Consider the following 25,901-nt stretch of genomic DNA (forward strand, 5'->3'; position numbering starts at 1 on the left):
GCACCCCCCCCCCCCCCCCCCCCCCCCCCACACACACCACTGGCCCTCTCCTCCCAGCCCCTGGCATAAAGAGCAAAAGTGTAAGACTCTGGCAGGCAGCCCCAGGATTCACTCCAGCCCTCCCGGCTGGGGGACCAGAAGGGAGGGTAACTGGCAAGGTTGCAGCTGCCCAGCGCCTTGGATGCCCTGTGCCACTGGCATGCCAGACGGGGCAGCGCTGCCCTTACCTCTGCTGTTTGGAGGAACCATGTCCCGTGCAGGGCTGGGTGTTCGGGAAACCCAACTCTTGTCCCCGCTGAGGAGGTGTCAGGGATGCTTTTGCCTCTATGGCAAGGAGGAAACAGTGGTGCAAGGGAAAGATCCCTCTCACCAGAACCAACAAAACCCTGGTGCAAATTCTGGCAAGTCACTGACAAGCTACGCGCACTCGGAAAACACCGTCTCGCAAGCATACCGGTTCCACAGCAGAGCTATGCACTTGGTACGTGACCAATAAATCTCAAGTGAATTTCAACCCCTTAAATGTTTATAAATTTACCAAAAGCCCTCACATACCTCCTCTCACTTAAAACGTACAACCCTGTGAGGACGTATATCATCATCTCCATTATACAGATGAAGAAACCGAAACTTGGAGGGGAAATGACTCACCCCAGGTCACTTGCGCTGAGACTTGAACCCAGGTCTGGGTCACTTGCAATTCAGCAAGCCTTCCCCGAGCTGATTATCAATGCACCTTCACCCCTGAGCCTGCTCCCCCATGGGAAGAAGGAATTATTAACACCTAATGCTTGAACAAGTTGCAGATGGTTCCTAGCCCCTATCATCCAGATTAAAATCAAACATGATACAATCACTATAAAGCCTGGACTCTGCTTGGGCGGGGAGCAGTCCTCCTCTGAGCTAGGATCCCCCGACTTTGAAAAACCCCTACTCTGCCTGAGAGAACAGTCTTGAGGTTGATGCCGAAATGGGGATGGGGTAGAGACAGGAAGGAAAGAAACCTGAATTCATGTCATCCCAACAGACTGTCTCACTGACAGGGAATGCGTTCTGAACTCAGAGCCTATTTTCCCAACTGAGGGAAAGAGCAAAGAACTCACATTTGCTATCTCAACCCAAAGCCAGCGGCACAGCTCGAGGAGTGTTAGGACTCCCGCTATGGTGATTCTCCCTAAATCAGTTTCTAAATGTAATAGGATTCCAGTAAAAATACCAACAGAATTCTTTTTTGTTGGAGCTGAGTGGGTGGGATGGGACCAGCTAATTGAAAAAAAGCATCCCGACCAGGGGTGGGAGTGGAGGGAGGGTTGCTGATACCTAACCGATATTGAGACTACAGACAGCCTACTCGTCCACGAGTCAGGGGCTAGTGAAATAAATTATGGTAAGCCCACACAACAGAAAACTCTGCAACTGCTTTAGAAAAAACAAGGCACAAAACTGGATCTATATTTTACTATTTGTGTAAAATTATGGAGAAGACACATAAACATATTTGCTTGTTGTATTCGTTAACTATTGCTGTGGAACCCAAAACATAATGACTTGAGACCTTTATTATCTGTTTCCATGGGTCAGGCATCTGGGCACAGCTTAGCGGCTTACCTCTGGCGTAGGTCCTCATGAGGCTGTAGTCAAGCAGTTAGCGGGGGCTGTGGTCTCACCTGAAGGAGAAAATCTGCTTCTAAGCTCACTCAGGTGGTTGCTGGCAGGCTTCAGTCTCTCACCCGGGCTCTCTACAGGTTGCCCGCAGCATCGCAGCTGACTTCCCCCAGGATGAGTGATCCAAGAGTGGGAGACATCGCCCAAGACGGAAGGTGCAGTCTTTTTCATAATTTAGTTTCAGAAGTGGCATCCCACCATGTCTGCAGTATTCTATTCCCTAGAAGCAAACCTGTAAGTCCAGCCCAAACTGATGGGGAAGAGATGTACACGGGCGCGAGATTGTTCTGGGCTGTCTTAGAAGTTGCCCACCACTGCACTCATATAAGCAGAGTATTTTTGGAAGGATATGCCAGAATCATTAAACACTGGCTGCCTCGAGGAAAGGGACTGAGTAACTGGGGGAGAACTTTTCAATCAACATGTATTTTGTATAAAGCAACAAGCACACCACCTGGCACACAGCACTTGGCTTAGCCAGTCCCTGTACATGGAATGCCCTCAGTCCCTCCTAGCCCCAGGTAAGATGAGCCTCAAGCCCAACTGAGCTGTCACTATGAAGTCTTCTCACCAGTGAGTTATCGCCTCTCTTCTCCCACAGCATTCTGTTTTTACCTCCGACGCAACACTTTTATTATTGTATTACAATTTAAATCTCTTCCACTCAGTCTTGTCCCTGGATCATCAGCATCAACATTACCTGGAACCTCGTTAGAAATCCAGAATCTAGAACCTCACCCCAGAACTACAGAATCAGAACCTAAATGTTAACAAGACACCAGGGACTTATATGCACATTAAAGCTTGAGAAACACTGATTTGGATCTTTCCCTGGTTGAGCTGTAAACCTTTCTCGGGCTCTTTTCCACCTGTCACTAAACACATCATAAGACCTGATCACTGACTCTGGGCTGGGGTTCCCCCGCCCCTGCAGCTATTCCAAGATCAGAGGAATGTGGCAAGTCAGTTGCCAGCATTGGTCATAAAACCCATCATTTTAGGAGTCCCACTATCCCGTTACAGGCAGTCCTCGGGTTACATCGGTACGTCGTTTCGTGGTTATGTCGCCATCTCCCAATTATTTATTAAAAAAAAAAAAGTTCCATCATTTTGACGTATGTACATATGTGCTTTATGTTTTTTATTATTTATTTACCACAAGGTCAGGAATTGTTATCTTTTAATTTTTTTTTACTGTTTCACGTCATTACTGCTGTGTATGTGCTCCATGTGAGTGACGTAGGTGCTTATGTAGGTGGGCGACAAAATCGAGTTACATCGTGCCATAGGAGATGTAACCCATGTACTTACTCTCACATGGTAAGCAACAGAGGACAGCATTCAGAATCATTTATGCTGCACCACCTCCCCCTGGTGGTAGGCTCTGGGAATTGAAACTGGCTTGATAAGGAGCTACTAGTATATTGCTCTTGGAAAACAATTACTGTTTTCTACCAACATCACCCTTATTTCTTTAAATCATCAAAGTCACTTTCTCATTCTTCAAAGAATCAGGTACAGACACAAATACACCAAACCAGGACTTGGTGCCAACCAGGCTCAGAGCTTTGGATGATGCCAATGGCGGTGCCACTCTCTATCTGTCCTTCCTTCCTTACTGCTTCTGTGGCTGCTGCTTCTGTCCTGGGTGTTCTTCAGTGCCTCTCCTGCATCTCTCTGCCTCCACCCACTCCCCTGAGCCTTAGGAAAGAGCAAGGTGTGGCCCAGGTACCCTCAGCCGTGACCTGGCAGGGAGAAGCCCCAACAATTCTCCCAAGAGCCAGTCCTTAGGCTGTAGGCCATTTTTCAAATAAGCCCGGTCACAATATCGATATTTCTTTTTTTAAAAAAAATTTTTTTTAATTTATTTTATTGATTTTTCACAGAGAGGAAGGGAGAGGAATAGAGAGTTAGAAACATCGGTGAGATAGAAACATCGATGAGCTGCCTCCTGCACACGGCCTACTGGGGATGTGCCCGCAACCAAGGTACATGCCCTTGACCGGAATTGAACCTGGGACCCTTCAGTCCGCAGGCCGACGCTCTATCCACTGAGCCAAACCGGTCAGGGCAATATCGATATTTCTTAAGAAACAGCAGAGTGTGGCACTGCTGGTCTTCAACTGTGTCCCTCTGATCTCCAGATAAGCACATGGCTTCCTCACTCTTCCAGGGAGAAGGAAACATTCAGTAGGATGTCTGGAATAGGAAAGAGAACCGTGACATACCACCTCTCCAGGTGGACAGCAGAGACAGGGGCACTGAGAGGGCACCTCTACAATCCTCCCAAGGAAGCGAGACACGGGGACAAACGGAGGAGAGGGAGACATGAAGGAATAAGCCAACCAGTACCTGGTACCAAGTCTTGGTGTTCATCTTCCGAAATCCGGTCCCAGGCTGTGGGCAAAGCTTGGATTCCTGCCAAGTCTCCCCAATCGATTGAGGACAGGAGGTACTTTCTCTTCAGGTACCTTCCTGGAAGTTAAGGATCGCTCAAAAAGAAAAGGAAATATATTGAAGGAGGAAAATACCCCGGAGAGAGCTAGAGAGCGCATAGAAGTGAAAGTGCAGCTATCATGAAATTTCCCACTTGCAGGACTGGCCCACGCTACCAAGCTTCATGGGGCACCTCTTCACTCACGTGGCTCTGCGCTCAGGGACAGAGGAGTGGAACACTGCCCTGCAGTCCAGGACCTCGCCACGGGGTGGAAACACCAGAGAGTGAGGAGAAAGAATCTAAGTGACATATGAGGTAAAAGTCAGAGGAAGTGCCGAGGATGAATCGTCCAGTTTAGAGGGCACCAGGAAGATTCCAGCTGGCAGGAAAAGCACACGCAAAGGCACGATAGTGGGGTCGTCTGGGACGGACTCAGGGACAAGTAAACCTTCCAGTGTGGCTGGCATGGAACTATGTGTCCAGTAGGAGAAAAGGTGGTTGAGCCAGAACACAAAGAGCATTGCAGCCCAGCGTGGGGATTCTGCATTTTGCCCGCCTCCCAACAGAAGCTACTAAAAACTCCTATACAAGCAATAGGATCAGAACTCGACCTCCTGAAGAAATGTGGGGTGAGGTCACTCATTGGGGATGGCTTACAGGGAAAGAAGCTAGAGACAGAAGCAAGAGGCTGCATGTGATTAAAAGTCCAAGTGAGAGGTAAGAAACCACGGAAGAGGCAATGCGGATAGAGAATATATAAAACACACCAGGGAAACAGATTAAAAGGATTTGACAGGTGGCTGTGTAAACATGCTCAGAGCAGTACCTGGCACATAATAGGTACTCAGTAATGTTAGCTGCAGCTGCAGCTCCTACTGCCCATGCTGCTGCTGCAATTAAAAAAGAAAACAGGGAAAGGGGGAAGATACTGCTTAAGTCTTCAGAGTGGGTGATTATACACGGTTGAGTCTACAACTAAAGGAAAAGGAAATAGAATGTGAGGGCTAGATAGAGTTCCATTCTAATCCTGAGTGTGCAGGTCCATAAGCAATGCAGTTGGAGGCATCTAAAGAAAGCTTGGATCTGGGAGTTATTCAAATGAAGGTAGACATTGAAGCCAGTGGATCAGGCGAGAATCGAGAGAAAAAGGCCATCCAACTAAATGACCTTTCCGCTTCTACACTTGCCCCACACCATCCAAGTCTTCCTCAGAACAAAGCCAGGGTGGTTTTGTTAAAAACAGGTTTGCTTATGTAAAAACCTTCGCATAGCTTTCCATCTCATTCAAAGTGAAAGCCAAAATCCTGTCAGAGACCTCAAGGCCCTGCAAGATCCAGCCCCGCTCCTGTTAGGCTTCCCATCTTTACTCTGTTCTAACCACACTGGCTTCCTTGCCCTTTCCTGAACATTCAGGCACGCTCTCACTTCAGGGCCTATGCACTGATGGCTTCTCTCAGATGTCACTTTCTCAGTGAGGCCTGCCCTGCCCACCCTATTTAAAATCACAACCTCACCCTCACCCCTCACTTTCTCTGCTTTATTTCTCTCTATAGAGAAATATATCACCATCTGACATTCTATATGTTTTCCTTTTTTAACATCCAGAAACTAGAAAAATGCCTGGCAGGTAGTAGCTACTCAATAAATGAGTTGAAATAATTGTAGGAAGAACCCAAGTTCAGGAACCAAGGAGAACTGACCCATACTATACAATGTTGGAATCCTGTGATAAATGAAATTAAAAGACTTCCTGGGCCCTAGCTGGTTTGGTTCAGTGGATACAGCATCAGCCTGCGGACCGAAGAGTCCCGGGTTCAATTCCAGTCAAAGGCACGTACCTCTGTTGCAGGCTACTCCCCAGCCCAGGCCCTGGTTGGGGCTTATGCAGGAGGCAACCAATCGATGTGTTTCTCTCACATCGATATTTCTCTCTGTCTTTCCCTGTCTCTAAAAATCAACGGGGGAAAATAAATAAATAAATAAATAAACAAACAAACAAACAAACAAAAAAGTAAAAATCAATGAAAAATTAACCTCGGGTAAGGATTAAAAAGAAAGAAAGAAAAAAAGACTTCCTGCAACAGCCCTGGATACTATTTGAAATGTGTGCAAAGGATACGAACTTTGATAATGTCTCTCAATATCTTGCAGCCATTCCAACATGTCAGCCACAGAGGGGCTCACTGCCGAAGCCTGCAGGACAGCGTCAATGCCGATTGCGTCTGCATGCTGCTCATAGATCTGAAGCACTTGTCCCACGTGGCTGCTGACAGTGTCACGCACCTTGAGGAGGGCAGCTCTGGGGGAAAGGGTCTAGTATTAGGCATTATCATGAAAAAGGCAGAAGACAGAGTCCCTCGCTGTTGGCACAGACATTTTGGACCACATGATTCTTTGTGGTGGAGCTGCCCTGTGCCCTGTAGGATGTTTAGCATCATCCCTGGCCTCTACCCACTGGACGGCAGGACCAAACCATGCTCCCACGCTCTCCAAGCTGTGACAATCAATAATGTCTCCAGGTATTGCCAAATGTCCCAATAAAAAACTACCTCCAAATGACACCCCCTTGTGAAGGAGATTGGTGACGGTGCCTTGGAGATAGGGGTGGCTCAAGAATTAAGAATTTACTTAAAGACGGAGAAGATACATAAGTTACATGGCTCTCAAAGAAAGTAATGACCAAGGGGCCTGTCTGAGGCTGCCATAAAGCTGTAAAGAAAAGCACCTGCTCACACTTGAATGTGAAAAGGGAGTAAGAGCAACTGAAGCAACAAACCAGTACTATCCATATGTCACCCAGCCCCATCCTAGTAAATTCTTGAATGGTGAAAGTTTAGGCTTGCAGTGCACACAGACTAATGTGGACTTAGGGAAGTTTCTTTTTCTCTCTCATATAAAGCTAGTCTGTTTTGCTCACTGCGCATTCTAAGTACCTAGAACACTGAGACTGGCCATAGAACAAGCACTTGTTGAAGAATGAAAAGGGTTATTGTGAAGATTAAATGCAATAATGCACATAAAATGCTGAGAGAAGTTCCCGGCTTGTGGTAAATATTGTTATTACTCCATTGGTGACTCCAAGGGGCCCAGCCACCAAGGCAATGTTTACAACTTCCCAAGGGGCAAGGCGTTCCTTAGCTTGGAGTTGTGGCTTTCAAAAATGTTTGACCATGACCCATAATTTTAATGTATACTTAAAACAACAGCCTGATATCCACATGCACATATGCAAACAATTGAAATAAAAATTCATTCTCTTAGAATAGACCATGACATAATATTTAACTGACTACCTCTTCTACTCAACTAAGGAATTAAACCCGGCTCATTGTTGTACCGGATTTAATTTACATTTATTAAGCACCAGTGGGATGCCAAGAACTTTGTGTATTAATAAATGTATTTTGTACAAATGAATACAAAGAAGGTGCCCATTTTCGACAGTTTCATATTAGTCTATGGCAGCGGTTCTCAACCTGTGGGTCGCGACCCCTTTGGGGGTCGAACGACCCTTTCACAGGGGTCGCCTAAGACCATCGGAAAACACATATATAATTACATATTGTTTTTGTGATTAATCACTATGCTTTAATTGTGTTCAACTTGTAACAATGAAATTGGGGGTCACCACAACATGAGGAACTGAATTAAAGGGTCGCGGCATTAGGAAGGTTGAGAACCACTGGTCTATGGCATATACTCCATACACTAGACCAGCCGTGGGCAAACGGATCCGGCCCGTTTGAAATGAATAAAACTAAAAAAAAAAAAAGACTGTACCCTTTTATGTAATGATGTTTACTTTGAATTTATATTAGTTCACACAAACACTCCATCCATGCTTTTGTTCCGGCCCTCCGGTCCAGTTTAAGAACCCATTGTGGCCCTCGAGTCAAAAAGTTTGCCCACCCCTGGGTTAGACCCATCTTCGGTTCTGGTCAAGGACAGGCCACATGCGCCCTGCCCTGTCTTTTCTCTACCCCCATAACCTGTAACTAAGGTAGCGTCTAACATTAGGCATAATAAGGGCTGACAGTTGGTGCAGAGACACCAATGTGCAACCGAACGAAGTGGGGGTTCAGGCACACTTGGGTGAGAACCCCCGCTTTGCTATTTACCAGCTGTGAGACCAGAGGCCATCTGTTTGAGCCTCAGTTTCCTCACCTGCAAAATGGGATTAAATGAGGTTAAGGCACAGAGGTGCTGAGAAGATTTTATGCAGTCATGTATGTAACACCCTCGGCTCTGACACCCTCCGAGTCCACAACATACAACTGACCCTTAAACAATATGGGCTCTCACCGTGCAGGGCTACTTATACGGGGATGTATTTTTTCAATTGACCAGCACAGCTCCCACCTGCGCTGTTCAAGGGCTAACTCTGCAGCGGGAATCCATGGATGGGGAGGGCCAACGGTAGTGGAGATTTTCCATGGCGCTGGAGGTCACCCCTCACCCCAAGCGTTGTTCTAGGGTCCACCGCAGTCCCTCGTTGCTTTTTACCAAAGAAAACTACAGAAGGGAGTTAAGAAGCGTCCTCCACTGCTTCTCTATTTTACTTTTCAAACTTCTCCTAAGTCCACCGCGGCCACACCTGGCCGCTGACCAGGGAAATAAATGCCAGAAGATGGTTTTCTGTCCGAGGGCCCCCGCAGCAGAGAACAAGCAGGCAAGGCAGCGGCACCTCCAAGGCCAGGCTCTCGGTAAGGAAGGAAGCACCTTCCCGGCGGAGCCCAGCGACCTATGGCACCCCCGGTCCCAACATCCCCCCGCCACGAGCTCGGAGGAGCCTCCTCCCTTACAGCCGCTCTCCGAGCTGGTCCAGGACCGCGTCTCCCGCCTCCAGCTGCTTGCGCCTCAGCCGCTCCTGCAAACCCGGGAAGGCCCGCAGCGCCGGCACGTCCTCAAAGCGCAGGTTCTGCGCCGCCTGCAGCTGCTCGGCCAGGTTGCCGAGGGAGGCCAGGAGCGGCGGGCAGTCGCTCAGGCTGCTCCGCCACAGGCGCTGCTGCTCCTCCACCACAGGAAAGCACTTCTTCAGGGCCACCTGCACCGCCAGCAAAGGCTCGTCCTGAGTCATCTGTTGAGGGGGAAAAAACAGCATTCGGGTCCCAAGTCGGTAGGGGAAGTACCAGCTCAGGGGTGGGAGTATTTCCGTCCTCAGGTGAGTTTCCGGTAGGGCCCAACCCCGGCCGCCCCAGCGCCAGACCTGTTGTGCTTCCGGAATCTCGTCTCTTGCCCTTCGGTCGGCCTGTCGCTTCAGCGGCCGTCCAATTCGGAGGACCTGCCGAAGCCGCTGGCCTACGGCCGCAGTTCCTCTGTGCAGGGTCCGCTAAGCAGTTAAGTCGCGAAAATGTCGTAATGCCGCAATGCTTTCTGGGGACTGTAGTCCTACGCGTGAGCCGGCGGCCGACACGGAGCTTTTTTGTGATTGGGTGTCGTGGACCCGCCTTCTAAGACGGCGACTTCTCATTCGTCAGCCTGTGGCAGTTTGAATTTCGTGACGGCGGTCGCACGTCTTGGTAGCCCCAGAGCCGCTCCCCTGCTGCTTGAGCGGCGAGGTTTCCCCTTGTTTTGGGATCCGCAGGTACGTTCCTCCCGACTGCTTTACGCTCAGGCCCCGAAGGTCAGCCCCCTCCACGAACCCTTTCGGGCGCGCGTCCCCCCTCTCCTGCGCCTTCGCGGCCCCCCACTTTCCCTACCCAGCCTCCGCCTCTAACCCCTTGGGGCTCGGTTCCCCGCTCCCCGCAGCCGCCACTGAGGCGCCATGGCCCCGGCTAGGAAGGGCAGCCGTCGGGTGACCAAGACCAACTTGTTACGGGACCGGAAGCTCGCCTCCTTTCTTAAGGACTTCGACCGTGAAGGTGAGGGCCGAGCCCGGGTCGTGGCGGCTACGGGGCGATCGCGGGGTGCTGGCGGATGGGCCGCGGGCAGCACGGGTTCCAGGCTCCCTTCACCCACCGGGGACCCCGGTTCTGTCGACTTTGCTCAATCGCAGTGCAAATACGATCCAAGCAAATTCTGTCAGACGGGCTGAACATCCTCAAGGAGATGGATAACTTGTACAACATCGAGATCCTGCGGCTCCCCAAGGCGCTGCGCGAGATGAACTGCCTCGACTACTTCGGTAAGCGCCGCGGAGGGTCCCCGGCTCCGCCCTGGAGCCCGCTGCTCACCCACCAACCTTCCCCTAGTTAGGTCCTCCGAGATCACGGCAGGAAGTAGGTGTGCCCCGCCAGTGGCTCCGAGGTTCAAGCGTCAGCCTGTGCACGGGGGTGGGGCCAATCCATGTCTCTCTCTTACATCAGTGTTTCTTTCTCTCTCCCCCGCCTCCTTCCTTCCCTTCCACTCTCTCTAAAAATCAATGGAAAAAATATCCTGGGGTGAGGATTTAAAAAAAGAAAAAGCCGCAGATTTAATGGTTCCTCTCACTCCCCATCTCATTTCCCTGCTTTTTTTTTGTTTTAATCTCCTTAGCACTTACCATCATCTACCCCTGCAGGTAGTCAAATGTTTTCTCTAAAAGACCATATAATATCTTAAGGCCTTCTGGGCCAGAGGGTTACTATTTTTTAAATATATTTTATTGATTTTTTTACATAGAGGAAGGGAGAGGGATAGAGAGTTAGAAACATCGATCAGCTGCCTCCTGCACACCCCCTACTGGGGATGTGCCCACAACCAAGGTACATGCCCTTGACCGTAATCGAACCTGGGACCTTTCAGTCCGCAGGCGGACGCTCTATCCACTGAGCCAAACCGGTTAGGGACAGAGGGTTATTATTAATTACCCAGTATGTAGCCTCCTCCTGAGATAGAAATGCATGGTTTCCTTGGATAGTAGACATTTAATGATCCTTTTGGCTCGCCCTTTTATTTATTAATCCATTTGTTTGCACATTTCTACAAATATTCATTGAACATGTATCAGTCCCAATGAAGCGATGTCGAATTAAAGCTATGTTTTTCAAGGACTCGCTGTCTTAACTAATTTTATCCTCATAAAAGATGTGTTATTAAAATTACCCCTGTTTTATAGATGACAAGATTAAGGCACAGAAAGATTGGTTGCTTTGCTCAAGATCTCATGAGCTGGTTAGTGGCAGAGTTTATTTGAATGTGAGCGTATTCTGGTCCCAAAGCCCAAGTTCTTAACTCTCATACAGGATACCGTCAGAGTTTCTAGCAGGAAGACCTAACCTGACTTTTTATTCTGCATCTAACCTTGCACAGACCTCTTCATTCAACACACATTCACTACATACCTATTGTGTGGCACATTTTGCCAGAAACTATGGATATTATCTGTGTCCTCAAAGAATTCAGTTCAAGACCCAGGGGGTGGAGAGAAAAGACTTAAACTGCTTTGAGTGGTTGTTGGGTAGGTTGAGGATGAACAACTAACACAGCACTTAGCAGCCATCTGCTGTCATAGACAAATAAGCAGAGTTTTGGGTTTGAGCTCAGTTTCCGAGGATGAGTTAGAAATTTGTTGGGTGCAGAGGAATATTTTGGGCACAGGAAATAATAAATACCAGGGCACTGAGTCTCAGAAAACAGTGGCACATTTGGGAACTCACAGGAACTTTTTAGTTTGGTAGAACATAGACAAGGTCATGAGGGGGACAAGTCAAGCTTGGAGAAAGATTAGACTAGATTATGAAGGTCCTCGAGTTATTGGAGCGAGGGCTTACTCTGGTCCCGTTTTAGAAAGATAACTCAGCATTGGAAGATGATTTATGACTAAACTGATAGTAACTGAACAAAATGTTCTTTTTCAAGCCCTTGGAGGAAACAAGCAGGCCCTGGAGGAGGCAGCAACGGTAAGTGACTTGACCTGTTTGGGAACTGTAAGTTGGGTCTGTTCACAAATCCAACCAATGGATGCTTACTATGGAAGAGGTTCCATAAGGGTCTTTATCTATACATATGTACCTATGATAAAGTTTAATTTATAAGTTAGGCACAATAAGAGGTTAATAATACAATAGAACAATTATAACAATATACTTTGATAATAAAGTATGTGAATGTGGTCTCTCTCAAAATAGCTTATGGTACTATACCACCTTTTCACTTAATGAAACCCTTTCCAGTTCTTTTTGGCATATCCAGAATTGCCCACATCACTACTCTGATGCTTGGGGTGGATGGGTACTGAAGGACTGATGGGTAGGTAGCATATACACAACATGGAAACGCTGGATAAAGGGATGATTCATGGCCTAGGACACAGCTGGACGATGTAAGATTTCATCACCTACTCAGAACAGCATGCAATTCAGAACTTGTGGGTTATTTCTGGAATTTTCCATTTAATATTTTGCAGGTTGACTGCAAGTTAACTGAAATTGCAGAAAGTGAAACCGTGGAATCCTTACAGTGAAAGGATTATGTGCTATGATTTATACAGTGGAAGGATTCAAAGCAGATCAGCAAAGGGAAAGATGCATGGGGCAGAGTCCAGAGGAAACCAGGTTCAAGCTCCCAAGAGTCCTCTCCCAGTGGAGACACACAGGACACGCTTAATTCAGCACTTCACCTAGCAGAAAAGCTCCTTAGTGACTTAATGTGCAGGGTTTTATTAGGGGCGTTCATATCTGCCTAGCAATACCAAAATTCCAGACTTGCAGAAGGAAAGCAGGTATTCAGCATAAACCATGTTGTTTGCATAAATCTTAGGCACAGGGAGCCTCTCTTATCAGGGAATAGTGGGAACCCTGAAGTCCAAGTTCTAGTGCCATCCACTGGCCAACCATGTGAACATGGATATCAGTCTTAGGCTTGTTAACTCTTCTGCATGTTAGGTAATGATGGCCTGCCACCGAAGATACCTTCATAACATGCCAGCTGGCTATAGAGATGGCAGAAAGTTGGCCAGCACTTTCCATTCCATCAACCATCAGACATCACTAATCTACTACAGCACTGTTTCTTGCTCAGCCTGGACAGCCTCAGAATTCTTCTCTGAGTGCTCCATGAAGTCCCTACCAACCCAGAGATGAAACCTTATCACTCATAGTGAGATGGCAACTATTCTAATAGTGACACATGCCCTACAAGGAAAAGCCTATGAATCATGCCTGCTCTTGACTAGTCTCATAGGTAGTCACCAGTGGGAAGAAGTTTAATTAAAAGGGCGACTGGAAGCGTTTTTGAAGAGCCCAAGATCACAGTGGAAAACCTAGACTTAAAAAGAGGAAAATGAGAAGTCGGACAGCACCAGGTGTTATAGAATGTGGATCATTTTGAACTCGTATTGGTGGCTGATGGAATGTAAACAAGTATAACCACTTCGGAAAATGATTTGGCATAATGTCAAGGCTGAACATTTGTGTACTCTATAGCCCTGTAATGCCCTATCCCCAAGTATATAGCCAAGAGCAAACTTGGACATACATGTATGACAGTTTAAAGTAGCAGTGTTCATGCTAGCAAAAGACTGGGCAAGAAATTAGACAAATCCACTATGATAGAGTCACAGTGGGATATATAAAAAGAGATTAACTACAAATAATGGTCAGAAACAAACTAAATGATATTTAAGCACAGTTACATTTGTGAAAATATATATATACACACACACTCTTTCAAGCAAATGGAATGGTAGTGGTTATATCTGGAGAAAGACACAGAAGACTGGTCACCTTTGGAGGAAAGAAAGGAAATGGAACAGGGAAGAATAGATAACTAGCAGCAAGTTATTGTTGATGTTTTGGTCCTGGGTGGTATGGTGGGCTTGTGGGAGTCTGTTGTGTTATAATTAACATAATCTTTCAGATGTATTAAGTGATATGCTTTTAAAAGATTGCGTTTAAAAATATTGTTCCTCATATTTGATGGACTATGCCTAGTGTTTTCTGGATGTTTTTATCACAGGCTGACCTGGATATCACAGAAATAAACAAGCTAACAGCAAAAGCTATTCAGACACCCCTGAAATCTACCAGAAGTGAGTACTTTTCAAAATCCCTTGTTGAACTGAGAGAGCTGAGGCCCAGGGTGGTTGGCTGGCTGCATAGGGAGGCCTCGCTGATGGAGCCTCTTCCCTCTCGTGTCTGATCCTCAGTCTTGTGTATAAAAAAAAATGTGATTTGGGAGCTGCATTCAGTTAATTATATGCAAGAATGATACTAACCAAACTCTCCAGACTGATGTATGAGTGACGTGAAAGGATAAAAACAAAAGTTGTGCTGGAAACCAAACATGCTGTGTGCTTGCTTCCCCTGAGTTGGAGAGGCTAGCAAGCTTTACAGAAGTGTTACAGGACGGGGCCATACCAGCTGCAGCTCTCCCTGATCAGAGGGTTGAGAGAGAATTGTAAAAGGACTAACTTTCTCAGCACGTTAGTTTCATGTTACTAGATTCAGTGACCCACACGTCTAAATGGCTCTCACAAATACGCCCCACACTGGAAACTGACCAAATAAAAATAACAAAAACCTTGTTCTTATGGAGCACATATTCCAGGTCTCATGATAGCCCTATAAAGTGACCACTCCCTTTTATAGCTGAGGAAACCCAGGCGCTACCATGAAGCCATGTGACCAAGTTAATGGTGGGGCCAGGCCTCAAGCTCATGTCTGTCCGATTACACAGTCTACAATTTTTTTTTTTTTTAATCCTCACCCAAGGATATCCTTCCATTGATTTTTAGAGTGGAAAAGAGGGGAGAAACAGAAATATTGATGTGAGAGAAACACATTGATTGGTTGCCTCCTGCAACCGAGGTACGTGCCCTTAACCGGAATTGAACCCAGGACCCTTTGGGTCCACAGGCCAACACTCTATCCACTAAGCCAAACCAGCTAGGGTCTTTTTTTTATTTTTTTTAATACGTTTTTATTGATTTGCGAGAGAGAGGAAGGGAGATGGAGAGATAGAAACATCATAGATTACCTGCCTCCTGCATGTCCCTTACTGGGGATAGAGCCCCCAACCCAGGCCTGTGCTCTGACAGGGAATCGAACCGTGACCTCTTGGTTCCTGGGTCGATGCTCAACCACTGAGCCACACCTGCTGGGCAGTTTACACTCTTATTAGAATGCTGAGCGGACCATCCAGGGCATCATATGGGGTTTCTTAACCACTCCAGTTAGTTTCCTTTGTCTACTAGTAAACCGTCTTTTTTTAAAAATTATCTTTATATTGGGTCTATTTGCTTACAGCCTAAGATTGCTTTATTCTTTTTCCTATAAGAAATGTGAATGTATGAAAGTTTATTCTCATGAGAAATATTGTTAAACTGTTTCTTGTAGCACGAAAGGTAATGAATGAAATGAAAGTAGAAGAAGAAGAAGATGAAGAAGAAGAAGAAAATAAAAATAAGAAACTTAAAACTGCCAAAGTAAGTAGGTACTCAGAATTTTGTATTTCCCCGTCTGTGGGCTGACAGGTGGGGAAATACAAAAATACTTAAATACAGTGTTGCCTCCCAGAGTTCACAGTTCAGTAGAGAAGATCCCAGTTAAATAGCTGATAACAAACATGATCATAGAAGTATGTACAGAGTGTGTAAGCATAGAGAGGAAGCTATTAAGGCTTACCTATTCTCTTAGGACACAACCAAGCCTTTAAGGTGAATGAGATTTCATTAGCTGGAAAAGAAAGGGAAGGGAATTCCCAGAGGAGGTCTGAGAGTGCCCATGTAAGGAACAGGAAGCAGTTTGAAATGGCTGGGATATAAGTTGTGAAGGCAGTTTGGGTAGAGTAGGGGCCAGGTAATGAATGGCCTTGTGCGCCAGGTTTGGAAGTTCAGCTTCACCGGGTAGGAAATGGTGAGTGACATCACCAGACCTGTATATCAGAATAGTATTCAGGATAAATGGGAGAGAGCAAAACAGGGGAGAAGGAAACCAGTAGGGAGGCTATTGTACCTCTTAGATGAGCCTCTGACCCTATCAAAAGAGCTGGTGTTGAGATAAGATTTAAAAGGGAGAATGGGCAAGTTTGGTGGAGGGAGGGACGGAAACCAGAGGTGACTAAATGGTTTCCAGCTTAGGCAGCTGCCGTCTGGTGGCATGTGGGACACAGGAGGAAGCGTGGTGCTGGGTTCGGGGGACAGTTCACATGTTAGTTGTTTGACATGCTGAGCATGTAACACTTTTCCGGGACATGTAGCCTAGACAGAAATTTCAGCCTGGAGCTCAGGGAGGAGGAGGAGATTGAGAGTCACACTGGCTCCCAGGTCTTCAGGTGGTCGTCCCAGTGTGGGAGTCGGTGCTGTGCAGGGAGAGCGAGGAGAAGGAGGTGAGAGAGAGAAACTTGTGAGACACGCTGCAGGGGGACGGCACAGAAGCAGGGAGGGGAGGGAGGAGGGATCGTCAGAAGATAGGGAGTGCTTCTTGTCAGGTATCTCGGAGGACACAGGAGGCGTGAGGACTGCTGCGGTTCCCTGTATTGGGCACCTGGGATGCACCTTTTCAGTGGCACTTTATGTGGGGGGGTGGGGGGAGGGGCGTGGAGTGCGTGACCAGCCAGCTTGCAATCAGTTCAAAAGATGTTTAACCTTAATTTTGGCAAAATCCTCTCTTTTGGAAACCAAGCCAGGTTTGAGGCCTTAGTTCAGTGATGGCGAACCTATGACACGCGTGTCAGAGGTGTCACGCGAACTCATTTTTTTGGTTGATTTTTCTTTGTTAAATGGCATTTAAATATATAAAATAAATATCAAAAATATAAATCTTTGTTTTACTATGGTTGCAAATATCAAAAAGTTTCTATACGCGACACAGTGCCAGAGTTAAGTTAGGGTTTTTCAAAATGCTGACACGCTGAGCTCAAAAGGTTCGCCATCACTGCCTTAGTTGATCAGTTATGTTCTGAGTTACTTACATCTGTGAGGTAGACCTTCATATGGTCAATATTAGTTTCTTTTCCAGGGCTGGTTCCCCTGCCCCTTTGCAGGAAAGGCTGTTTGTAACCTCATTTTCATTTGATTGTGACTTCAGGTCAAAAGGTGCCCTCCATCCAGGAAAAGAATGCAGTCCATACAAGGAAAAGGCAAAAGCAAAAGGTAATGGGTTTTCCCAGTTCAGCTGTGTGGTGCTGGTTTTATTGGAGAGCCACATTCATTATGGCAGAACTAGGGGCCAGAGGGCTTTTGTGGCTCGTGTTCTTGTAGAGCCTAAAGTCATCAAATCCTTGAGTATCTGAACTGAGGGGCTTCTAGAAATGATCTGAACCAATACCTCCTCCAGTTCTGCCCACATTCTCTATGCTGCCCACGGTTTTCAGTGCAAACAGGGAGAATGAGGCCCAGTAACACGTGGTAAGCATTGCAGATTATTGTGTTTAGTTGCCTGACAGTCCGTGTGCAGTTACACCATAGTCGGTCACAAAGCAGCTGTCACTTAGCAATGGGTAGTTTCTTCAAATGTCCTCCTGGTCCTGCTAAATAAAGAATCACTATGGGGCCCAGCCACCGTGGCTCAGTGGTTGAGTGTCGATCTATGAACCAAGAGGTCACGCTGCGATTCCCAGTCAGGGCACATGTCAAGGTTATGGGCTTGATCCCCAGTGTGGGGCGAGCAGGGGGGCAGCCGGTCAGTGATTCTCTCTCATCATTGATGTTTTTATCACTCTCTCCCTTTCCCTTCCTCTCTGAAATAGATAAAAATATATTTTTTTTAAAAAAAGAAGAATCACCGTGGGCCTAACCTGATTCTGCTGGATCCCACTAAACTATTTGGGAGCGGGGGCTGCATCTTACACAAGCTGGGGAAAGTAGTGGTGGGGGTGCCTGAAGGAGTGGACTCCTCTCAGTCCTTCCTGAGCAGGGATAACTCCTGGCAAGAGGACCAGAACCCAGCTGGGGGGGTCTGTAACTGTTGAGGGGCTGTCTCCTTCCTCTTATTCCGTTAGCTTGATTGAGGAGTTAGATTCTGCAGGTTGACTGCTTGGGTCCAAAGTTGTGGCTCTCCTAATTGGCTGTGTGATCTTGGGCAAGTTATTTAAAAATAAGTTTCTGTATCTCTAAATGAGGATAATAGTGGTGCTTCTCATAGGGTTGTTGGGAGAATTACACGAGTTTATGTAGGCGCTCAGGACAGTATCCGATGAAGTCAGTGCTCCAAGTGTTACCTGCCCTTGCTGCTGCTGTCATTGGACCTGAGTTGTGCACCTAATTGCGTTTCTTACCTGTAGGTCAAGCAGTTATAACACTGTTACCCCAGCTGTGGGCCGAATGGAGCTGTCCCTGGTAAAACCAACTCCAGGCCTGACGCCCAGATTTGACTCAAGGTGAGTACTGAGAGCCGGGCTTGGATTTGGGTGGGAGCCAGTATTTAATGTCAGAAAAGAACATTGTTTAAGAAAATAACTCCTGACTCCTTGGCCTGAGCCCTCAGAAGAGGGTGATCAGCTGAGCTTCCTGGTGGTGTTTGCCTCTCCCTTGAGTGCAGGTTCATCTGTTTCAGCAACAAAATGATTCTTCTCTTTATCTGATGAGATCTTTGTCTCTGATGATAGGAGGCTCTAGTGAATTTGGTCTCTTCTGAGTCTAATCAAAAGGTTTTGGGTTTTTTTAATGGGTAGGCATTCTCCTATACCCTTGGGAGAAATTGACATCCTCTTTTAGGAGACCAGTATAAACAAGGATGTTCTTGCAGCATAATTTATCCCTTCCCTAGGGCTGGTTAACTAAACAGGAAATGCGATATAGACATTTAAAAAGAAGTAGATCTGTATGTGCTGATGTGTGTGTGTTGGGGGGGAGAGGGGGAGGCAGCTTCAGGATTAGGAGCATCTCCAAGCAGTTGGAACACAGTGTGTCCTAGATCAGCGGTCACCAGCCTTTCGGACCTCGCGGACCACCGGTTGGCAACCGCAGTCCTAGATGGTCCATCTGCTTTTATATACATAGAAAGTATCTGGAAGGGTGCATAGGAACTGAGAGTGGTTATCCCTGGGGTGGGGGGAGGAGGAAGACTTATCTTCGCTTTTAATTAGTCCTAGATGGTCCATCTGCTTTTACATACATAGAAAGTGTCTGGAAGGTGCATAGGAACTGAGAATGGTTATCCCTGAGGTGGGGGGAGGAGGAAGACTTATCTTCGCTTTTAATTCCCATCTTCTTTAGCTTTGTTTTTTACATGAGCATATAGCAAAGGACACTTGAGGGAAAATAATAGCCACATTGTAACTGTCTTGAGAAAGTTAGAATTTGGGAATTAATATAATGATGTAATTTCTGAATCCTCCTTGGACCCTGGAAAATTCCTCTTGATAGAAACACTTAGCTACTCTTGGAAGTACATTAACCATAGTTTATTTCTGGGTGGATGGATGACTGGCATTTATATGGAGCTCTGGACCTAAAATTGACATGGATAAGAATTGACTTGCTAGATGTATGTTTGATAATTACAATCTCCCTTCTCCAGCTGTGTTTAGTCATTACTGCCTAGAAAGATTCCCCCCCTAAATTTAGAACTCGCCTTCTTAGAAATGTGTGATTTGAAAAGTGCAGATTGAGGCCAGGTGGGCTTTGTTTTTTGTTTTTCTTTTTTATTTAATCCTCACCCGAGAGTATTTTTCCATTGATTTTCAGAGAGAGTGGAAGAGAGAGGGAAAGGCAGAGAGAAATATCAATGTGAGAGAAACACATTGATTGGTTGCCTCCCGGAGTCTTCAAGACCCCAGGCCTGCGAACTCCAGCAGCCAGAGAGCGGATCTACAATGTCTCAGTGAACGGCAGCCCTCTGGCTGACAGCAAAGAGATTTTCCTCACTGTGCCAGTGGGAGGCGGAGAGGTAAGTGTTTCAGTCAGGGATGCCTGGCCACCGTGTGTGTCTTAGTCAGCATTTCTTTCCCTGGTCTGTCACCCACTTCCCTCCCTCAAAGTCCTTTTAGTTGCATGGATCTCCACACTTGTGTAAGACTCAGAACCCAGTTTCCTCTCCCAGAATAGGGGCCCAGACTGGGAAGATCCTTGCCCAGCTCTGGGTTTTATTGTTCATCCGCTAATATTTGGGCACCCGTCTGTAGCAGACCCAAGATGTAGAAGACATTCCTGCCCCGGAAAAGCAGTTCAGTAGTCGCACAGGTTAACAGTTAACGACACTGTCATCATGCAGTGCGTGCAGTAATGGAGATACAGTGCATCGTCTAGGACGGGGAGCACGAGCTGTCTCTTCCACTTTGTGTAACTCCCAGGGGTTCTGAAGCAGGCTGAGCCCCGTTTCTCCGGGCTGAGTAGAGCAAGTTGTTGACCTCACCTCCTGGAAGGAAGGGTGTTTTATCTCAGGTGTGGTCTGCAGGGCATTTCTAAGCTGATGAGGAGGCCCTGGTACCTGGTGATCCGGCAGCTGGCCCAATGATGAGCACTGATGTCACTGCCTACCTTGCCTCATCCCCCCACCAAGGGCAGGACACGAAGGGGGCGCACTGGGCTGCTGGATGGAGGTTCCCGCCCTGAAGGACATGCAGTGTAACCCACTCTCCCCTCCACACAGAGCATGCGATTACTGGCCAGTGACTTGAAGAGGGTTGATATTGCACAACTGGATCCAGAGGCCTTGGGGAACATTAAGCAGCTGTCCGTAAGTCTCACACTCGTCCCCACACCTGAGCTGCCTCCAGTAGCTTTCTTGGTTAGCTTTCCTTGGATTGTCTTTCAGGTCCAGGCTAACTCTTTGTACTTACAGCCTTCTTTCCCCCAATGGATTTTGACTGATGTCATGCTTACCTGGTAGCAGTTCTGATTCTGTCCCTAAATTGCATTTAGGTCCATCCAGAGTGCCTGCCACAGAAGTTCCTTAACAGAATCCAAATTCTGCCTCATTCAGGCAGTTGGTGCCTATATGTTAGGGTACAGTTGACCTCCAGAACTCAGACTTACGGTAGTTCAGGAAAGGGGCTGGGAGTGGGGGAGGGGGAGTCTTATTACAGAGAATCCACAGAATCAAAGAAAGCGCTGAGCAGCCAGGCCTCGGAGTGATGGGACCATCAGCAGCAGGAGGTTACGGAGCTCCACTCTGGTGCACCAGCTCCTTCAGCTCCTCTTGTCTCTGGGGCCCCGTGCACGTCTTCCTTCCTCACCACCCCCCGCAGCAGATGACCTCCTCCACAAGGCCCTTGGCTCTGTCCTCCCTCAGTGTTGGTTTGTAGGTGATCTTGGGTAGCCACACTTTCAACTCTAACTATTGCTTCATTTCCCAACACTTGTCTTCGTAAGTGCTCAAGAGGAAGAAGTTAATTGGCTCAGCTTTGGTCACATGGGCCTCCCTGGTCCAGTCAGCTTGGTCTTGGCTAGTGGATGGGAGCACTTAGTGCAAACATGGCTGCCATAGCCCCACCTTCCTGGGGTGCTTAGGAAGGGGACAAGGTGGGCTGCTTTCCCAAACATCCTATTGCACATAGGCCCAGTGCTGAGATCACACAGCCAGCCACCTAGATCTGGTGACATTCATCATCTAGCTGGACCTACAGCAGTACTCTTCCCAAATTATACTTTCTCTGTCTCATGTGAGATGTTATTTTGCTCCTTTGTTCAGATGAGAAACGTAGAATCAGGAAGGTGAATTCGTTTGTGAAACAGAATGGAGGGCTGAGAGTCCCTCAGACCTGCCTCAGACACATGCAGTGCTACCTGAGTAGAATCAGTGGTTCTCAACCTTCCTAGTGCCGAAACCCTTTAATACAGTTCCACATGTTGTGGTGACCCCCAACCATAAAATTATTTTCGTTGCTACTTCATAACTGTAATTTTGCTACTGTTATGAATCGTAATGTAAATATCTGATATGCAGGATGTATTTTCATTGTTCGCAACCCACAGGTTGAGAACCGCTGCAAGTGGTCCCTGGACAAGCATGCCCAGTGCCATCCTCTCTAAACGACCTGTCTCCTTTTCTTTATAGAGCCGTCTTGCCCAAATCTGCAGCAGCATACGGACTCACAAATGAGGCTGCTATTCCAGGAAGCCAAACTTGACAGGATGGATCTTCAGTGGGCATTTCTGGGACCTTCTTCCCTTCAAGCTTATTGTCTATTTGAGTGTGATGTTCTAGAGCAGGAAGTGGTGTTCTCTTGGAGAATTCGGGACATGGGGAGACACTGTTCCCTCATCTGTTAGACAAAGTTTTACTATTCACACCTTCCAAAGACACTGCCCGCTGCATCCATGCGATCAAAACTTCCTGTCCTCCCTGCCGAGTTCTTCCTGCTCTCAGAGCTGCCACTTTCTGCCTCCTGGGACTCAGCGTCCCCTTTGCCCTGCCCTGACTCCAGTGGAGGTGGCATGGAAGGACCTCACTCATGTTCTTGGGCAGACTGTCTACTCACCTTCGCCTGAGAACCCTGTGCATCTGGTGTTTCCACTCTGTATGCTTGAGGCTGGGAGTTTGGGCTCAGAGAATTGAGTTCTGGGCCATGAGAGGGCAGATCCAGAGCGCTGGGAGGAACTGTACAAATGGGGCCAGGACAGCGAGTCAGGACCTGTCTCAGCAGTGACCACAGCAGAACACACCACCCCTCCCAGGTCCATCCCCTCCTCCTGTGGAATCTCACCTGCTGTGCCAGTGGTTTTCAGGCTGACTTATGGAATGGTGTTTTGTATTTATCTCGACCGAAGACCAAAAATTGGTGTGAAGGCAGTTTCCATGTCTTCCTCCTCTACCTCTCCAGCTAGTGGGGATTTGGGTAAGGGAATCGGAGGGCTGAGATTAGTCTGGGATTTTATGTGACTGACACAGAGGAGCTCTCTAAGCTCTCCGTGGCCCTGTGGTCCCTGCCAGGTCTGTAGACTGCAGAGAGCGCTTCTCTTACTGGCTTCATTGAGGGAGCAGGTGTAACTGGCCTGGTCACCTCATTCCACGTTTGGCCTGTGCCCTGGGCTGGACTAGTTCCTTAGCACTGAAATCCCTGTGTGCCAGCCAGTGCCTCTGCCCCAAAGAATCATGGGATGTGGTCCAAGAATATGGGAACAGTTCCCACCCCAGGCTTGGGGGCCACTGTTTTCTCATGTGTGTCTCTTTGCTGTACTTTGTATTTTGCGACATGACCATCCTAGTAACCCAGTCCTGTCTAAGTTGTATTCGAGTTGTTTTATGCTCCCTTTCCTGAGACTTTTTGTACATATTGTTTTCCTGAGTAATGGTATCTCTAATCTGACTTCTAAGAGCTCCTGAAAGGTACCTGTTTTCAATAAACTGTGTGTTTGTTATTAATGTGCACCTGCCTGTCATTTCCAAGCTGTGCTCCCCGGACTGGAGGCAGTTTGGAGCTGCAGCTCTCAGGTGGGGCCTTTGAACAGCTACTTACTCAGGCGGTGAAAACCTTTACTCCAGGCAGAATCTCGGGTACCTGAAGAGGAGCCCTCACCCCCAGATCCAGGACATGGGGAACCTACCCCAAGATGTTTTTCTCCAACATGTTCACTCCATGAGCTAGAAATGTACACTGGGGAGGATAAAGTCTATCGCTTGTTTGCCTATGTAGTCTCGTCGTCCAGGACAAAGAAGGGTGTGCATAGGTAATCAGTTCAGTGGGCTCCTCACTTCCCAGAGTTTTTTACATTGAAAATGATCAGCATGGAACTTAATCTGGGTCATTGCTGAGCTCAGTCATCTGACATGGATAGTTTATGGTGAAGGACCTTGTCAGTGACAGCGTATGGAATAATGGTTACTTCTTCCAAGTAATCCTGTCCCCAGAGATTCCTACCTTTCCCATCATTCTCTGGTACAGTGTTAGGAAGAGCTCGACATCGAGGAAACACAGGATCCAACATGCTTGACCCAGAGCCAGGCTCACCCAATTTCACTTCATGTGCACCACTGCCCAAATGAACCCAATTGTGGCAAGTGTGTAGTATGTAGCAGGTGCCTAATAAATGCATCACATGATGCAATCTGAGCAGTCCATCCCACATAAAGGGCTGACTTGGAACGTAATGCGTTCTTCATCCCAGGATTTAAAGCATGGCCTGAATTATCAAAGGGCTGGAATGTTGCAAAGAAAATTTAAATCTTACTTAGCGGGCCTGACCGATGTGGCCAGTGGATGAGTGTCAATCTATGAATCAGGAGGTCACGGTTCAGTTTCCAGTTGGTTGGGGCACATGCCCAGGTTGCAGACTTGATCCCCCACGGTTCGGTTTCCAGTTGGTAGGGGAACATGCCCAGGTTGCGGACTTGATCCCAGTGAAGGGCATGCAGGAGGCAGCCAATCAGTGATTCTCTTTCATCATTGATATTTCTACCTCTCCCTCCTTCTCTGAAATTAAATATATATATATATTTAATTTTTTTATATATCTGAGCCAAAGAGCAAAAACAGCCCATAGACACGTTCACTGTTTTTTTAAATTATAACAATTTAAAAATTGCCAAAGTTCACAAAAATGATTGCTAGCTCCAAAAAATAAGATCTGGCAACACGGGCCACAGTCGACCGGAGTCCTCGCAGTTTGGTAGCAGCTTTCTCTGGCCCTTAGAGAGCCCTCTTCCCACTGAAAGCTTTCCCACTCTGACTTCCCGTTGTTACTACCTTGTACCTCTGGGCATTGACTTTGTGCCCTAAGCAGAGCTGCTTTGGGTTGAAGGGAAGATGGGGCCAGGAGTCCCCTTTACTGGGGCCCCTGAGGCCGTTTCATAGAACTCTAGAATTTCAATCAAGTTTCATTCTTTGCCCTGCAAGCACCCTGATCTTCCCAAAGCCCTCCTTGGGGCTTCCGATTGAAAGAATTCCAAACGTAGTACCTCACGAATAGTTAGGTTAAATTATTCATAGAGCGAGCTTGAGGTGTGTGATAGGACATCACCTAAGCATCGTTTATTCACAGCATCAGACATAGCTTTTAGCTCCAAGGATCTACTATCCCCAGCTCTGCCAAAGAGAACGGCTTCACATGCCAACAGAGAGCTTATCACACTGTGTCCTACACCCCTGAAAAGCAAAGCACTGGTATGTCTCAATGTCCACATGTGCACAAGCCCTGATCAATGTTTCCTCCTCTAATGTTACACGAGTTGTTGGCCCATACCTAAAGTTCAGCGTGACACACACATGCTGAAGATTAATAGCAGACAATTCAGAAATGGAAGGAGAGACGACGAGAGATCAATCAGAACTGGGGCTACATTGAGCTCCCACTTAATGGGAGTCTGGAATCCAGTTTGCTCTGGCTAAGGTGCCTTCTCGTTGCCCTTCACAGGATTAGCCATTTTCCCAGTCCCCTTTAGAGTCCCCTGCCTCACCCGACCTGTAGAACAAGCCCCCTCTCCACCACTCCCTCCCCACCAGCTGTAACCCACACTTCTTGCCTCCTACACTTCACTACCGTCTTTCCGTAGTTGGTATTAGCATCCATGCATTGGTGTTTTCTGATCCTCATGATGGATATGATGGAAGACATAACAAACCCTTGGCAATGAGACACCAGGAAGAGACCAGCATCCCATCAGCAAAGTGGCAGTGCCCACAGCACTGCATCCATGCATTGGTGTTTTCTGATCCTCAGATGATGGATATGATGGAAGACATAAACCCTTGGCACCAAGACACCAGGAAGAGTCCAGCATCCCATCAGCAAAGTGGCAGTGCCCACAGCACATGCTCCGTCACATTATGCTAAGAGCCCTGGGGATGGCCACGATGACAGTCTCCAAGGAGACACCCCTTCAAATGTGATGCAGAGACCGTGCTGGCAAACCTACTGGGGCCCTGATCACAGTGTCTTGTCTTCTCCTAAGAGTGTCCCCCACTAGACAGGGGTCTTTCATGAAAGGGACAATCTAATTTGTTTCTATGCAGAGAGATTTCAGACACACACTGTGGAGAACCCCCAAGGGTGGGGCGG

General features: G+C 47.4%; 2 protein-coding genes across 3 annotated transcripts; one reads left to right on the forward strand and one right to left on the reverse strand.

Moving 5' to 3' along the window:
* Positions 1-3,667: 3,667 nt before the first annotated feature.
* On the reverse strand, positions 3,668-9,395 carry LOC102245920 (chromosome unknown open reading frame, human C1orf109). 2 transcript variants are annotated; one of them, XM_005868621.2, is made up of 5 exons: positions 9,309-9,395; positions 8,905-9,179; positions 6,222-6,401; positions 4,018-4,136; positions 3,668-3,864 (listed from the first exon to the last, which is right to left on the reverse strand). In XM_005868621.2, exons 2-5 carry the CDS (start codon positions 9,177-9,179, stop codon positions 3,827-3,829), a joined length of 612 nt encoding a protein of 203 aa, XP_005868683.1. In that variant the 5' UTR covers positions 9,309-9,395; the 3' UTR covers positions 3,668-3,826. The 2 variants fall into 2 exon arrangements, with proteins under 2 accessions (XP_005868683.1, XP_014397051.1); XM_014541565.1 differs by lacking the exon at positions 9,309-9,395 and having other exon boundaries at positions 8,905-9,286.
* A 150-nt stretch (positions 9,396-9,545) lies between these two features.
* Positions 9,546-23,269, forward strand: CDCA8 (cell division cycle associated 8). The gene is made up of 11 exons (XM_014541564.1): positions 9,546-9,686; positions 9,851-9,963; positions 10,098-10,226; positions 11,882-11,922; positions 13,979-14,051; positions 15,358-15,446; positions 17,050-17,114; positions 18,245-18,341; positions 19,726-19,851; positions 20,554-20,640; positions 21,961-23,269. The coding sequence occupies exons 2-11, from the start codon at positions 9,867-9,869 to the stop codon at positions 22,003-22,005; spliced, it is 849 nt and encodes a 282-aa protein (XP_014397050.1). The 5' UTR covers positions 9,546-9,686; positions 9,851-9,866; the 3' UTR covers positions 22,006-23,269.
* Positions 23,270-25,901: the final 2,632 nt, after the last annotated feature.

The sequence above is a fragment of the Myotis brandtii genome, unplaced genomic scaffold, assembly GCF_000412655.1.
Source record: "Myotis brandtii unplaced genomic scaffold, ASM41265v1 scaffold274, whole genome shotgun sequence".
Taxonomy (NCBI): Eukaryota; Metazoa; Chordata; class Mammalia; order Chiroptera; family Vespertilionidae; genus Myotis; species Myotis brandtii.